Source organism: Corella eumyota, chromosome 5 (assembly GCF_963082875.1).
Source record: "Corella eumyota chromosome 5, kaCorEumy4.1, whole genome shotgun sequence".
Lineage (NCBI taxonomy): Eukaryota > Metazoa > Chordata > Ascidiacea > Phlebobranchia > Corellidae > Corella > Corella eumyota.
The window spans coordinates 9,437,175-9,452,825 of NC_137494.1; the positions used below are offsets into that span (position 1 = coordinate 9,437,175).

A 15,651-nucleotide genomic window follows, 5' to 3' on the forward strand; every position below is an offset into this window, starting at 1 on the left:
TACCAAAATTTTAACTCATCGTACCAAGTAGGCCCAAATAAAATAATAGTTTAAACTAAGATTAGCAGAAGATGCTACTATAAACTTACAAACTTAGCATTATTTAGGTTTTGCTACAAAAATTAGGCTTTTTTTATTGAATGTGTAAACTAAAACAAAGAGAGTTTGTTTTAACACTTTTTAAAATAGCAATGGGGCATTTAAGTTCATTGGTAAGTGTTAATACTTTTAAAAGGCGTTGAAACTTGAAATGTTTATATTTGTACTTGACATGCTTGCTTTGTGTAAATATCAGGTATATAAACTTGTTTGCCAGCATAATTTAATTAACTAGAACTTAAATCATTAGTAAAAGCAGCTGTAAAGCAACTTAATTTTTTTCAGTGTTAAATAAAAATTTTATCACAGGATTTAGGTATCTAAAAAGTTTTTTGCATTATCTTGGCATTGTTTTTCCAGTACTCAGGTCTATCTGTCTACTGGTTCATATAATATATACAGGGTTGAATATAATATATAGAGAATTGAAGGAATAAAATGTCTATTAAGTGGATATCCATTGCATCAAATAGATCATATGGATTCATGTATTAAGTGTAATCTAAATAAGCAAGGGTTAAGGTTAGGGCTTAATCCATGCAATCCATTTGTTCCATTTGCTCTAAGTAAACCATTTAATATAGATTTGATCCACTACATTTTGTAGGTACCTCAAGACCTACCATACTAGTGTCAAGTCATTGGGACAATTTAAGAGCACTTGTTTGCATAATTGTGCACATGTTTCAGTAAGTATATTGCCTAGGGTATAATCCTAGTTAGTTTATTCAATGTGGGACTTTGTGTTATTGTTGAATTTTCATACATTTTAAATGTGCGCAAATGTATTACACCATTTCATGTCAGTCTTAACATAGATATAAAAGCTTTCAAATTTTTATGTATATTGTATGGGCCTATACAAGATATGTCCAATATCCTAATATGTTTAATGTCATTTCGCAATACTTCTTGCGACTATCAGTTTGTAAACCCAGATCGCTAACCACAAGTATTTTAAATCAACTGTAAGTAAATAAATAGTTCTGTGTAACTTTAAGACAGGGAACAGGCATATCTCTTGTGCATATTACACATGTGGTGCATGGCAGACACATAGGTTGTAGACATATAACTCAACATATTAGGCATATCCTTCATATGTATGTTCTAGATTTTCCTTTAATATGATACCAGATGGTTTAACATTGTTTCGACATGAAACAAATTTGTTTTTTATGGTGGAAAAAGAATGATACTATAATGTGATTAGTCATTGTGTATGGCACTAGGGGCATGTATATAGTATTAGGGACATTCTTAGACCGATGTTCCTTTAATCCAAATGATTTGTTATATTTTAAGAATAAATCATGTATGGCATTTCTATTTCACGCAACTTTATTTTAATGAGGTAGTCATGTCACGAAATCATGCATATAACATCCTGTTTAGAGCCATGAAATGACAACGGAATAACATTGTATTAATTGCAGAAAGCTGTTAGTCACAAAGCGGTAGATAAAAAATAATTTCCTGTTAATTCTTTTTTCGGTAAACAATAAACAAGCTTAAAATAATTTTCAGAATTAAGTTTGGGTACAATTTATTCTAATTTACCTAAAACCAAACTGAGATTATAAAATATTTTTAAAATAAATCTAGACTTAAACAGTCTCATAACTTTTTTAGGATAATCTTGATATTTTAATAATTAAACTTAATATTTTTGCAGGTATACCTAGGCTTTTTGTGTAATTAATAACTTTAACTTAAATCAAGAAAATGGCTGTTAACTTAAGCGATGCCCAGAAAAAGGAACTTTCAGATATTGCAAAGAGAATTTGTGCTCCCGGAAAAGGAATTTTGGCAGCAGACGAATCATCAGGTTTATTATTTAGTATTAGTAAAATAAGCTAAAAAAAGAGTTTGTAATTTCTTTTTGCAGTGATGCATGGTTCAAACTTCAGTTAAGTTTATGAATAAGTAGTATGTAAATTTTAAAAAAGTAGTTGAAGGCGGTTCACATAGTTTGTTGAAATTTAGCCTCAGGTTTTTATTGCAGCAAAAATATCAAAAACTAAGGGTTAAGATGTGATCCTTTCTTACTATCAGTTAGGTTTTAAATTTGTTAGAATCTAAATTTCTGATGACATTTTTAGTAAGGTTTTATATATTTTTGGAATGTTTATTTGATGGATTTAGTTGTAAAGCATTAGCCAAAGAGGTTTGCAGTGTGTATAAAGAATTAGTAATTTGCCTTTTAACAAAACAATCATTTTTCTAAAACGTAATTTGTGCATTTGACTTGTAGTTTAAAATAAGGTATTTTTGCTCGTTTTCTGGGTTTTTGTTTTGTTTGTTAACTACCATTATGGCCACCACACTGACTGATGCTGTAAAAAAGGAGTTGCGAGAAAATGCCCAAAAAATTGTTAGGGCCGGACATGGGATTCTTGCTGCTGATGAAAGCACAGGTATGATCACTAACTGAGATGGAATTTTTCAGGTTAAAATCAATTTTTGATGTGAGGTTTTTTGTGTCGATTGTTTTGGTTAGTCTTTAAATAAACTTTGCATTTTGTAAGTTTTTATTAATCTTCTGTATGACTTAAAATTCTTAATTAACTTCATTTTTTTAAATGTTAAAATTACATTTATGTTAAAACCTATATATACAAAACCTATACAATGTTAGATGTTCTAAGTTTTGAAAAAAATGTAATTAATATTTTAGGAACAATGGGAAAGAGATTAGATACGATTAAAATCGAAAATGTGGAGGAAAACAGAAGACAATACAGAACTCTTCTCATGACTTGTGAAAAAACTGCCATGAGTACATAATATTTTATTTAAACTAAAAATAATAATATAAAAAATACATTAAATAGTTTTTCTTAGATTTTCCTATTATAAATTAGATTTTTAAATAAGATAAAATGTGTTTATACGGTTTTTATAATAATTTATTAAACTTTTTTCTATTTATATTATTTTAGCCTCGGCCATTGGAGGAGTAATTTTGTTTCATGAAACTCTTTACCAAAAAGATGATAAGGGAAAGTTGCTTCGTGATCATCTTAAGGAAAATGGAATAGTTGTCGGAATCAAGGTCACTTATTTTTTCCTGTTAAATGATTACTAAGTTTCTAGTAATATTTAAAACCCCTTTTTCCCAATTTTGTAATTGCAACCAATATATAACAAAAGTGTGCCAAAAATATCAAAATAATAATAATACGTATTTGTGAAATAGGTTGACAAGGGTGTTGTAAAGCTACTGGGAACTAAAGATGAGACCACAACCCAAGGTACCCTTTTTATAATGTTGTTGAATATATTATCTACAAAACTTTTTCAGGAAAAGTTTAATTGTTAAGCTTTAAGATTTATAAGTGATATGCAATTATTTGAATAAGGTGGTTAAACTTTTTAGTTTAAATAATTTTCGCTTACTTTGAATACCTTTTGGACTTTAGGTAGCCTGTTATATTAGCCTAAAGCAAAATTTATAATTTTATATTAAGCAAACAACGTGTCTCTTCACACACTTGTTTCAGCCAATCAAATTTTGCCATGAAGTTCACTCCCTTTTTTGTAATTATAGGTTTTGTCTGGCATATATTCACATAATGTAGTTTTTCTACTTTTTTAGAAATAAATACAAAAAGATTATTCATTTGTTAGAAAGTTTTATAATACCGATAGTAATGAGTGTTAAATCTTAACTGTATTTTAAATTGCTTTTGTAAGGTAATGTGTTTAATATTGTCATATACGCTCTTACCTTTCTGGTCCAACGCCTTCACCTATTTAATACTACAAACCTTAGCTTTACTTTTACTTCTAATGTTAACTAGTTCCAGATGAGATTATATGATGTAATTATTATTGTAGTGAATAAAAAATAATTTACTTGTATGGGTATATATATATACATATATGTAAGATTAAGTTTGTCGAAGGTTTACTGTTAATAAATTAATAAACTACTGCACATTAAAATACTTTATTAAAACTATAAAAACTTGGTTAATCAGATTCCTACTCTTAGCCACATGTTCTACCAATGTATTCAATTAATTTTACAAATTTATTTTAGGTTTGGATGGATTGGGTGATAGATGTGCTCAGTACAAAGCCGATGGTTGTGACTTTGCTAAATGGAGATGTGTGTTAAAGATTTCAGATAGCACTCCATCCAATCTGGCCATTATGGAAAATGCAAATGTTCTTGCTAGATATGCTTCCACTTGTCAACAGGTATTTTTCAATTTATTTTGTTAAATTTATTCAGTAAGATAATAAAATTCCAAATGTATTTTTAATAAATAAAAGTATTTGTTTCTTAAAATAAAAATTGTATATAAACCTAAAAATAGTGCCATAATTTGTATGGTCTATATATTTTAAAACTTATCTGTAGTTTTGTTTTGTCATTTAATGAACTCCCAAATTCTTAGAAGTGTTATTAGATTGTTAAAATAGTTCTTTGAATTCTACAAAAACTCTATTTTTAGCATGGTATTGTGCCCATTGTTGAGCCAGAAATTTTGCCCGATGGAACTCACACGCTTGAAAGATGCCAAGAAGTTACTGAAAAGGTAAGTCTGCAACTTTTCGCTTCAGTAAATCTAATTGTACCATTAGGTTTTAGAAGCAGCAGGCCATAACCAGGAAGCAGAAAAATTTCAATGCAAAACAGTTTATCTTTTTAGGTGTAATCCTACCATTTAGTATGTAAAATAGCAGTTCACAAACAAAATAGCTAACTTTTTATAAAGGTTTTGATTTTCATGAAGAAATTTTAAGAACTTGACTAAATTTTTGATTTTCTTTGAAGGTACTGGCCGCTTGCTACAAAGCATTAAGCGACCACCATGTTTACTTGGAAGGAACTTTGTTGAAACCCAACATGGTAACGGCTGGACACGACTGCAAAACAACGTACACCCCAGAACAAGTTGCTGACGCCACCGTCACTGCTCTGCGCAGAACTGTGCCACCAGCAATGCCAGGTAAAAAAATCTTTTTAAATTTTTTTTTTTTAACCTGTTAAAATGTAAAAAAGTGAAAAATGGAACCATATACCGGTAACAGTAAGTTAAATAGGAAATTAATTTAAAACAAGTTTTATTTTGCATTAAAAGTACTAAAAAATTCCATTTTATCACAGGCGTAACCTTCCTTTCTGGAGGTCAATCAGAACTTTCTGCCACTGCTCACTTGAATGCTATTAACAAACACCCAGATTTAAGACCATGGGCTCTTACCTTCTCATATGGTCGCGCTTTACAAGCTTCGGTATTAAAAGCATGGCAAGGCAAAGCTGACCAATTTGCTGCTGGTCAAAAGGTCTTCTTGCACAGGGCAAAGGTTAATAAGTCTAACACATAATTATTTTCTTTTAACAGAAGTTTGAGATTCTTAATATTGGTCTAATATTGAAAACAGACTATAGACAAAGTTATTTATAAAAGTGAATACTTGTCTCAATGCCATGACAAAAGTTTATTTAAGTAAATATTGCCTACCTAGGAGTTTTGACAAAACAAACATTTGTAATCTTACTCTATTGCGTAATCAAATTGCGAAATTTGGTAATATTTTGTACATCAGTACTATGGACAAACAGTAATTTAATATGTTTTTAACATTTTGTGGTTTTTATTATATTTTTACATTCTTAAAGATCTTACATTAGCAGTATTGGTATCTTAGCAGATATTTATATATAATGGGCTTAGTGGAGGATATATACATACCTACATATGTTCCATAAATAGGCCTACAAAATAAATAAAACTGCCATTTGTGGTGCTCGGGTAAATTTTTGCCAGCAAATATTAGTTGTGCATCGCATCCATATTGCTACAATTAAAAATCCCGTCTGTAGGTTGGGCTGTTAACTATTATCATTAGTTGTATTGGCGCTAATTTTAACACTTGATATATCTTTATGTTAAACCATACATACATTTGTACTTTAATTATGTGGTTCGTTAGTAAAGTTCTCTTTATGTTTTAGATGAACTCCCTTGCCTCAGTTGGTAAATATGATGCAAAAATGGAACAAGAAGGTTCAAGTGATGCTGGTTCTCTTCATGTTGCAAACCACCAATATTAGAACAACTCTACACTACCAACCCACTTGTAATTAAAAAAAATCTGTATATCCTGTATCCTATGTTGTTGCCTGCACCAGTAATTTGTATTTAATTTTGCATGCTTCATTTAAGTTCCCATAATACGAGATTTAAATATTAATACATAAATATAAACAGTTTAACAATGTGTTTTATTAACGAGAAAATTTATCATAGAAATAAATGTTTAGCTATGACACCAGCGAATTGATTAAATTTCGTTTTCAACCAAAACACCCAAAATAAAAACAAAGTAGCCCAACATTTTTATTAAATACTCTTAACACCTCTTTTATTTACCTAAAGTAATAAACAATACAAAAATAAAAGGATTGCATAAAATATAATATGTATAAACAATGTTTTTTTAAATAGACTTTGTTAGCAACTTTTCAACAACTATTTGTGAACAGATTTGTGCTGTTTTAGGCACTTAATTGAACAAAACTGGAAACTAAGATATTCAAATGGCACTTTTGCATAAAGACTTTCTTCACAGAAACAACATTGTTTTACAGATGAGGTTTTTATCAAATGGTTTATGCCTAATCTTCTTTCTGTTGCAATTAATCTCTTTTCTCGAGCAGAAAGAGCGGCAAACCTTTTTTCTTCTGCAGCGTTTTCCTTTTTTTCGGTTTCTTCTAGCTTTTTTGCCTTAGTTTTTTCTTTTCTTGCTGCCTTTTGCATTCTTTTTTTCTCTTGTTGCTTTTTCTTGATTGCTTCTTCATTCTCTTGGGTTAAAGGAGAAGGCACTTGAGCTGCTTTGTAGTCGTACATATTCGGATACTTAGCTCGAAATCGTCGAAAAGTGTTTCTTGCTTCTTTGTTTGGACAAACACAATAAGGAAGAAAAGATTTGAAGTCTTTAACGGCCGGATCCGATCCATGTTCGAGTAAACAAAATATAACATCTCTATGCCCACTTTTTGCAGCAACATGCAGTAGAGTACTACCTTTAGCATCAAGATGCATGCATAAAAATTCCTTTAAGACATGATAACTATTTTCACAAATTACAGGTGTATCTAGTTTGTTATGAACACAACTTTCCTTCCACTCTAATAATGTGATTTCAAGCGATTTAAAATCAGATCCTTTACAGGCAGCAAATAAACGACTCATGTAGTCCCTTTCATTTTGAGATAAAGAGTCAAAGTAAGATATTTTTGTCAATGAAGTATTCACATCACTGTCTGTGTTACTTTCCTCTGCTGATATATTTAAGTTTTCTTCTTTATAGGCATTTTGATCCTTTTTAAGTTTTTTCTTATTATTTTTAGCCTTAGTTGGATATTGAATATTTGATATTTCATTATTACCTGATTCGTTCTTTTTATCTGATAATGTTTTATTAGTTTTATTAACCTCCTCTTTGGTGGGTTGAGATTTTTTGACTTCAGCTTCCTTTAAATTATTCTGTTGTTCATCTTTTAATTCAGTTATAACATGATCCCCAAGAATTGTTATGGAGTACAGTTCTTGGTAGACTCGTTGAACTTCGTTAAAGGTTGGTCTTCTCGTAACAAATGGTATTGATCGTAGTCGAGAGTCTGAAGCTTCGAATATGCTATCTTTTCCTCCATAAAACAAAGACTTTCTGTAATTTGGAATTCTTAAAAAAATATGAGATGTGTTGCTTGAATATTCATTTTTCCATTCCAACAATAAAGATTTGATATTCTCTTCTAATATCCTATCATTATGTCGTCTTAAACTAGCACCCGCTGATTTTGCAGTGTTTCCTTTGCTTATACCATCATGTACAGATTGTACTGTGCCTCGTTTTGCTCGGACAATGTATTTATGAAAAGTTTTGTGAACAACAACTTTGGGTCCTTCAAAAACAGCTGCAGCAAAATGTCCAGCACTTAACAGAACAACGAACCACATTGAGTTTTTTGCACAAGTTAGTTTTTCCTCAATGACATCATTTATATTGATATTAATATCACAATTTTTACCACCATACAACACTTTTTTATATACACCAATTATGACATCAGCGCTGTTTTGAAAATACAACTTAGGCCTTCTGTTGGTAAACTGTTGGTTAATTGTGTTTTTATTTGATTCTTGTTTTAGCAAAGACAATGAGATGTTATTTTTTTCATCACTTGATAGTGAAATCTCATCACGGTCACTGTCTGACCCAGAAAGACTTAAATCAAAATTATCGAGGCCACCAAATTCTTCTTTGCTTATTGTTTCTTGGCCCAGCAGCTTGAGTTTAAGATTATAGCAATGCCAATCTCCTTTATAGTGTGATATTTGTTCATCACGTTGAATTAAAGTACATTTACAAGTAAGACATTGTTGTTGGTTATTAGTGTTGTTCTTTTTAATTTCATTTTCTTCCGATTTTTGGATATCGATTGTTTCTTCGTTTGACGTAATTATCTTGATTCCAACTAATAATTCAGTAAGACGTTCACTCTCATGTAACGCTACTTTTACAGGTTTAACAGAAACCGACATTTTGTAGACAAAATTTAACAAAAACGCACATGAAATCTTTTTGTTTTGGTAATATTTATGTCATGATAACATAAACTTTATTAGTCTGGGTGTAACTATAACCTTACTCTGCCAGGTCGAAAAATAGTTAACTGTTGCTTAACAATGGTAACTGTTTTGTGAATAAAATATATTGAACACATAATAATTGTGAACATTTTAATGATTAATACGTAATTTTGCTGCGTGTTTCAATGCATTTTAAAATAACTTATTGCAATGGTTGTTAGTCTCTTACTTAAGTTATGTTTCTAACGATTTTTTTAGCTTTCGATTAAGTGCAAATGTTGTTTTTAAAGACTTGGCCATCAGGCGCAAAATTAATCATTAGGTATATAAAATTTGCTAAAAACTTTTGTCATACTTAAGTTTTTAGCAAATTTTTTTTGTTATCCGATTGTTTTACCTCCTCGAAGCTATTAATTTTTAAATATTTATTAAAGAACATTAAATAAATAAAAGTACTAAAATAGTTCTTACAGTATTTCACTTGATGACGTCACGTCCTAACAGCATTTTGTTATATTAAATATACAGTCGACCAAATGGTTTCAAGTCCGTGCCGTGCCAATTTCTAAATTTCATACTACTCGCTTTTTTGCCCAAGGTTATGGATGGCTTAAAGACGGTTCGCATCACACCATTTACCACTAAAACAAAAAAAGTTTTATACCCTTATCTTATTCAACGAAACAATTAAGCAATTAATGTTTAACAAAATGTTAGCAATGCCAAAACTATGTTTTAATCATATTAAAGCACTCCGGCTTTAACACGACTAGTAAAGTTAATTAATCTAATATATAAAAGCTGCCACATACTGTAAAAGATATAAAATGTTCTGCGTTGTAAAGGGACTAAGGTTCAGGAGCGGGGCATTTTGTACCTGAAACAGGGACGCCGAATCTATTGGAAAGAAATTGTTGAAACGGATATAAATGGAAAGGAAATAAATGGGACGGAAACAAATGGAAACGAAACAAATGAAACCGAATTAAATAAAAAGGAAATAAATGGAACCGAAACAAAAAAAACAAATAAAACGGATTTTAATCAAGCGGAATTTTTTAACGGATAACTTTTACGCGGAAAAAAATTAACGGAAACAAAAGGAACGGATCTTATAAGCAAATGTATTTTCCTATGTAAAAAATAGTCAACATCATGATTTCACATTTAAGACACAACAAAACTAACTTATTTTAAGATGAAGACTATATTATCACTAGCAATTTACCCACTTTTTTTTAAAACGACACCATACTCTAGCTTTTTGACTATAAAACGATCTTTGTTTAAAATAATCAGCCTGTTCAAAGTTAACCTTCAAAAAAAATAATTTAAATGCATTAATTTTTTTGATCTTTATTATTAAACCAAACACTTTTGGATGCTAGTTAATATCGCCGAAGTTAAAATAAGATATGTTTTTATAATAATTATCATGTAATTTTACAAAAATTTGCTCCAAAACTAATATTTCTTTTTAAAAAAATGTTTTCAAAAGACCGCATTAACAAAATTTAAATTTGTGTTTTTTATAATAAGTAATTAGAAAAAGGGTACTGTCGTCGAACTTATTTTTCAAAATTATTAGTTGTTATTTAAAATTTATTAAAATATTCTATGTATACGCAATTTAAATTAACATTACTATTATTAAAACAAAAAAGAGAATTAATAGTTCGGTGTTTTTGTTTTTGCGTAACTAGAAGCTTATAACTAAATACCAATATCCCTGTTTGGAACTTAATCGTAAGTCCCGCGGGTCTATTGTTTTGACACATATTGCAATGGCTCTCCCGCGTTTCTACGAGATGCTTTGTTTAATCACGCACAGATTTGAAATTAAGTTAATTACTCCGACATTGACTCGTAGCCGATAATCATGTGAATACACCCGTGCTTAGGATTTAGGTCTTTTTGTTTGCTGTTTTAACACTAATGTTTAAATGGAATGACATTGTAGACAAGCAACATGACTTTTGTACCGTGCAAACTTTTAGAATAGGAAGCCCGCAGGAAATACTTTATAGTTGGATAGAAAAGAAGGATGTATGATAATAACACACTTAATAGGTTAGTTAATTAGTAGTGCATGGAAAATGTTAGCCTACAAATGTTATATGCAAGAATCAAAAACATATTAAAAAGTAGTTTTAAAACAAAATTTCGTTTATGTAGAAAATATAGCCTGACATCTGACTAATTTATAAGAGTCCGCGTTTAAAACAGATAATAGATAACGATTTTTATTTTAAAAGTGTGTCATAGGTGTTTAATTTTTTTTCAGATGTATGATGTGATGTATGGATTGTTCCTGCTGACATGTAACATCCGCAGTAGTTTAGTTAGGACGACAGCCTACCGGCAAACGCGACACATTTCCAACAATTTTGAGTAATAGACTTAAACGTGTTGTCGCCAAGGTCACGCTAAATACGATGGCCAGGCCGAAAAGTCATCTCAATGATTTAAAAAATCTAATTGTGCATATATTAGACAGCTGTTCTGTTATTTAATTTAGCAATTTAAACCCTTTGGTTTTATTTTAAATGGTCTGTATATTTTTAGCATGTCATTTCTAGAAAATATTTGGACAATCACGGTTGTAGCTTTGTATAAAATCATTTAAAACGTATTTCAGCATTGCTCTGTAGGATAAAAAATAAAACATAGTAGATTTATATAGGTTATAAGGTAGAAAATATATTGTCAGTTTTAAGATATTACGTAGAAGAAATTATCAAATATTTTCCTAACTGCAATTTTTAATACAGAACAACAAAACGCTTTGAATTATTTATGATAATTGTGAGCAGTGGAATAGGAAAATGCAGTTTAAACTCGCTTTGGGATAAAACCTTTATTGTAGTTACTGTGTAACAAATCACAACTACAAATAGTTTTTATTATTAGGTTTATTTAAAGTCGAGATTTTTTTGCATAAATTGGCATACTTTAGAAGTTAATAATTGTCATTGTTCCTTTAGTAATAAGTTGTATCACTTGAGTTTTCTTATAAAATAATATGTGGGTCCAGTTACCCTAAAAAAGTAACTTCGTTAACTGTAATTCGTTGCACAATACATTAAGTTTGTTAACGTTAATTAGTTAAATTAAACGAAATGTAAAGAAAATCATCGATAACCGTTAATATAAAAATTTAATTAAAACAAAAAACGAGCCTTTTTTGAAAACAAAAACAAGAGTTTTTATCTTAGTTAATATATACACCAAATAAACGTAAGTTTAAAATAACTGGCATAATGCCCAAATAACGGTGGCCAAATGGTAGTTACAAACTTCGTTTAAAAATTGCAACATTTAAACCCGATAAACGGCCATCTTAATCACATATATACCTATCTTTGCATGGTTTAGTTGTAAAAGTATTAAATTAACAAACTTATATTAACAGAAGCTCAATTTAACAAAAGTTAACAGGTCTGATAATGATTTTTAAAGTTAACTTAAAAGTTTAATTTTAACGAAGAATTTAACTTTGTTAATTAGCGATTAGCGGACTAATGATTTGACACCCACCTATAGTAATAAAAGGGTTTTTACATTTAAAGTTATGCTTATCAAAAAGTTTTATTGTGTTATTCAAATATATAAGAATTCGAACAACATTATTTTTTAGTTGTAAAATGTTGGTTACTCTGTTTTTACGTTAAATGGTATATACAGAATATTTTTTCCTTAGAAAAACTTCGATTGTTTAAATGCAAGGCGTTAAGGTTATTCGGTACATATTTGCACAACAACACGCTTGTCTAATTTTATACCATTCGTAATCTACGTCAAGTTTGTGTTTAACTATTGGTCTTAGCGTTTACTTACAAACCACTTTCTCTACTGTTGTTTTGAACAGTATAGTATGCCGGCAAGCCGTTCTCCTTACATCACGTGCCTTCAGTCAAATACTTAAAAGCGATCGCAAAGTTTTGTTACGTCATAATGCTCACGTGGCTCGCGATGTTATTCTCAAATTATGAGGTAAATGGTCTCGTGATTCGTCCGCATATTCTCGTTCGTCAAATTTTTTTTAATGTGGCGTGATCTTGTCTTGTGACTTTTCATTAACAACATTTTCCCCATTTTGTATTTCTTTCCACGATAATCAAAAAGGTTTTGTGAAAGAAAAATATAAAAAAATGCTGGTCGGTTAATTTGTGAATTATCTTAATAAGTTTGCATTTTATTTTTTTAGATTCAATTAGTCCAAGTTGAAAAGTTACAAATTGCGCGAATAACACAAACTTGTTTTAAAAGGTTCGAACGAATTTTTATATTAGGTAGTTTATAGTGCATTGCACAAACATCGCGATATAATCAATACTAAGGTAATTAAGTACAAAATTTATAATGTAAGTAGGTAATGAAATACATTGTTTGTAATGTAAGTAGTTAACTTCTACAAATTTGTTTAATTCGGCTGTGTGATCCTGTTGTTGACAAATAGACTAACCGAAATAATGAAAACATAACTAACTACTAGTGCAATAAAACATAAACTTTTGGCGATCTGTTCGTTACATAAAAAGATATGTTTGGTAATATAATTTTAATGACTACATATTTGTAAAATCAACTATTGGACTTTAATAAAACTTTACAACTATTTTTGATTACTGTTACGATTTCGCATAATTGCTAATAAACTGTAATGCAATTTTATTTCGTTAGCGCGAATATCGTTATCACGTGACTTCCTCAAGCTCAAAACATGCCATTGTCTTAGAAAGGTTTTTAAGAATGCAATCACACACGAGCCATGATCAATATTTTCAGCCTAATTAAAGTGCTGTGTTGTGGAAGCCGCTATGGAATAGTAATAGTGGATTTACAAGAAACAGTAATTTCCACTACAGTCGTATGTTTTATCGCCGCATGAAAATATGCGCTCTTTTGTATGAAATTAGAATAGTTAGCGTAGTGCATTATCATTAAAAAAGAAAATTGAATGTGTTTTTGTTATTAAAGTTATGCGAGTTAAAGCAAAGAAATACAATACATTTGAAGTTAGTTATTGGCAACTAGAAAATATGCTTGATGAACTAAAATTCCCGCTATTAGATAGGGATGAAGATTTAACTCAGAATAACTTTATAAATACCAAACTTAATAAACGTTATTGACTTAACTGTATATATTTTCCAGCACATGAAGAAATAATAGTTTATATATAATGACCGACATTTCAAATCCTGAAAAGCGAGGCTCGGTAGGTGAGCTAGACCTTATTTGTCCAATTTCTCCAAAGTTATTAAAGTTGGATTTAGACTCAAAACTTTTCGATGACGGGTAATTATGAAGGTTTAAACTAAATTTTTCTTTAAAATAAATTGAATGGCTAAAAACCGTATGTTGTGTTGTTTGGTATCTTATAATAAATAATTCAGAGTCATTTGATATAAAATAAATCCGGCAATCTTGCTTTGGCTAGTTATGTTATATAACTGTACGGAAACAGCAAACTAATGGCTTATTTCCACAATTTAGTTTTAGGTCACATATGATTGCATATGAATTGATTAGGCCTAACATTAAAAATATAAGTTTAAATAGATCAAGTTAAATATTTGTGATTTAGTTTATTTAAAGGAGAACAAATACGCCAAAATGTAATGAAAATTATTTTAAAATATAGTTTGACTACTGTTTGTGAGAAATGCTTTATAATTAAAATTAAACTAATCAATGTTTTGTTTTTAGAGTTCGCAGCGAATCAACTATCGATCGATTAGGTTTGGAAAACGACCAGCTCTCTACGGGGGATTTTAATTCGTTGTTTTCTATATCCAAAGGGCAGGACAGTTTATTGAACAGCGTAGCAACAAATCAAGATTTTCCAAACACTTACCCGATTTTTGATGACTGGGACGATTTAAGTTACGATACAGACGACGATGATGACTTTGATTTTTTAAACAATCTAACTCTTTCGCCGGCAAAGTCGCCAGACAATTTATCAACTCATGGTTCAGAAGGCTATGGAACTGATACATCAGAAAACGGAGACTTGTTAGCTCAGGCAATAGAAACGCTTTTACCAAAAGATAGTTCGTTTTGTAAGGAGGCCAAACTGCCTGTAATTGAAACTATTCAAACTAGACAACCTGCCAACGAAGTAATAAGATCAACCCCCAAAACTGTAAATTTGGTAGTTCCCGAAAATTCCCAAAAGTTAGCGTTTCAAGCAAATTCGTTAATACAACCAAAAAAACAACCGTCGTTGGTTAAAGTTGTTAAGACATCTCCGCTTACGAAATGTGAACCAGTAAAGGTTCTAACCATTCCCAAAACAACTGAGCCACGAAAATTAACCAAAATTACAAAATTTTATCAAGTACCAAAACTTGATAAAAACGTTGTTTCACCAGCAAGAGTAGAAACAAAGCTACGAAAAACCGTGGTGGTACGGGTGATCAGACCAACCAAGGGGTAAGTTATTTTAAGATTTATAGGCTATGCTTTTTTTAAAATATGGTATTTTATCAAATAACTTGGCGTGTTTTATTATTGTACCGCTTAATATTTTTTAAATATTTACAATTATACATAAATAAGGCCACGTGACTAAACTAAAATAGGAAAACTGTTCGGTTTTTAATTCAAATTGTGTAAAAACATTAAAACAATCGGGCAGTTCTTAGGAAAGTACCGTTTGTTGAAAAGATGACGTAGAAAGGTTGCGAGAGAGAAAATTAAAAAAAGAAATTTGTGTGTTTCCAAAAATTTTTATGAAGTCTACTATTTTGTTATTTACAAGAATATTAACATTATTGCCTGCGTGATTATGTTAAGTTTTCGTGAAAAATTATGTTTTTTAAAGTATTCTTTATATTATTCATAAACAACAAGTAATTTAAGATAGCAAAAAATATAAAACGGTAACACCTTCCCGCAAAAATTCGAGCGAATTTGCTAAACAAAAAAGCTA

General features: G+C 30.1%; 2 protein-coding genes across 3 annotated transcripts; one reads left to right on the forward strand and one right to left on the reverse strand.

Moving 5' to 3' along the window:
- Positions 1-1,747: 1,747 nt before the first annotated feature.
- On the forward strand, positions 1,748-6,451 carry LOC145753641 (fructose-bisphosphate aldolase C-like). Of its 2 annotated transcripts, none has more exons than XM_082570053.1 (9): positions 1,748-1,927; positions 2,777-2,878; positions 3,042-3,154; positions 3,299-3,353; positions 4,145-4,305; positions 4,563-4,646; positions 4,886-5,060; positions 5,219-5,418; positions 6,071-6,451. In XM_082570053.1, the coding sequence occupies exons 1-9, from the start codon at positions 1,825-1,827 to the stop codon at positions 6,167-6,169; spliced, it is 1,092 nt and encodes a 363-aa protein (XP_082426179.1). In that variant the 5' UTR covers positions 1,748-1,824; the 3' UTR covers positions 6,170-6,451. The 2 variants fall into 2 exon arrangements, with proteins under 2 accessions (XP_082426179.1, XP_082426178.1); XM_082570052.1 differs by lacking the exon at positions 1,748-1,927 and adding an exon at positions 1,984-2,516 and having other exon boundaries at positions 6,071-6,449.
- On the reverse strand, positions 6,322-8,733 carry LOC145753640 (tRNA endonuclease ANKZF1-like). The gene has a single exon (XM_082570051.1). The coding sequence runs from the start codon at positions 8,661-8,663 to the stop codon at positions 6,588-6,590; it is 2,076 nt and encodes a 691-aa protein (XP_082426177.1). The 5' UTR covers positions 8,664-8,733; the 3' UTR covers positions 6,322-6,587.
- Between the last annotated feature and the right edge of the window lie 6,918 nt (positions 8,734-15,651).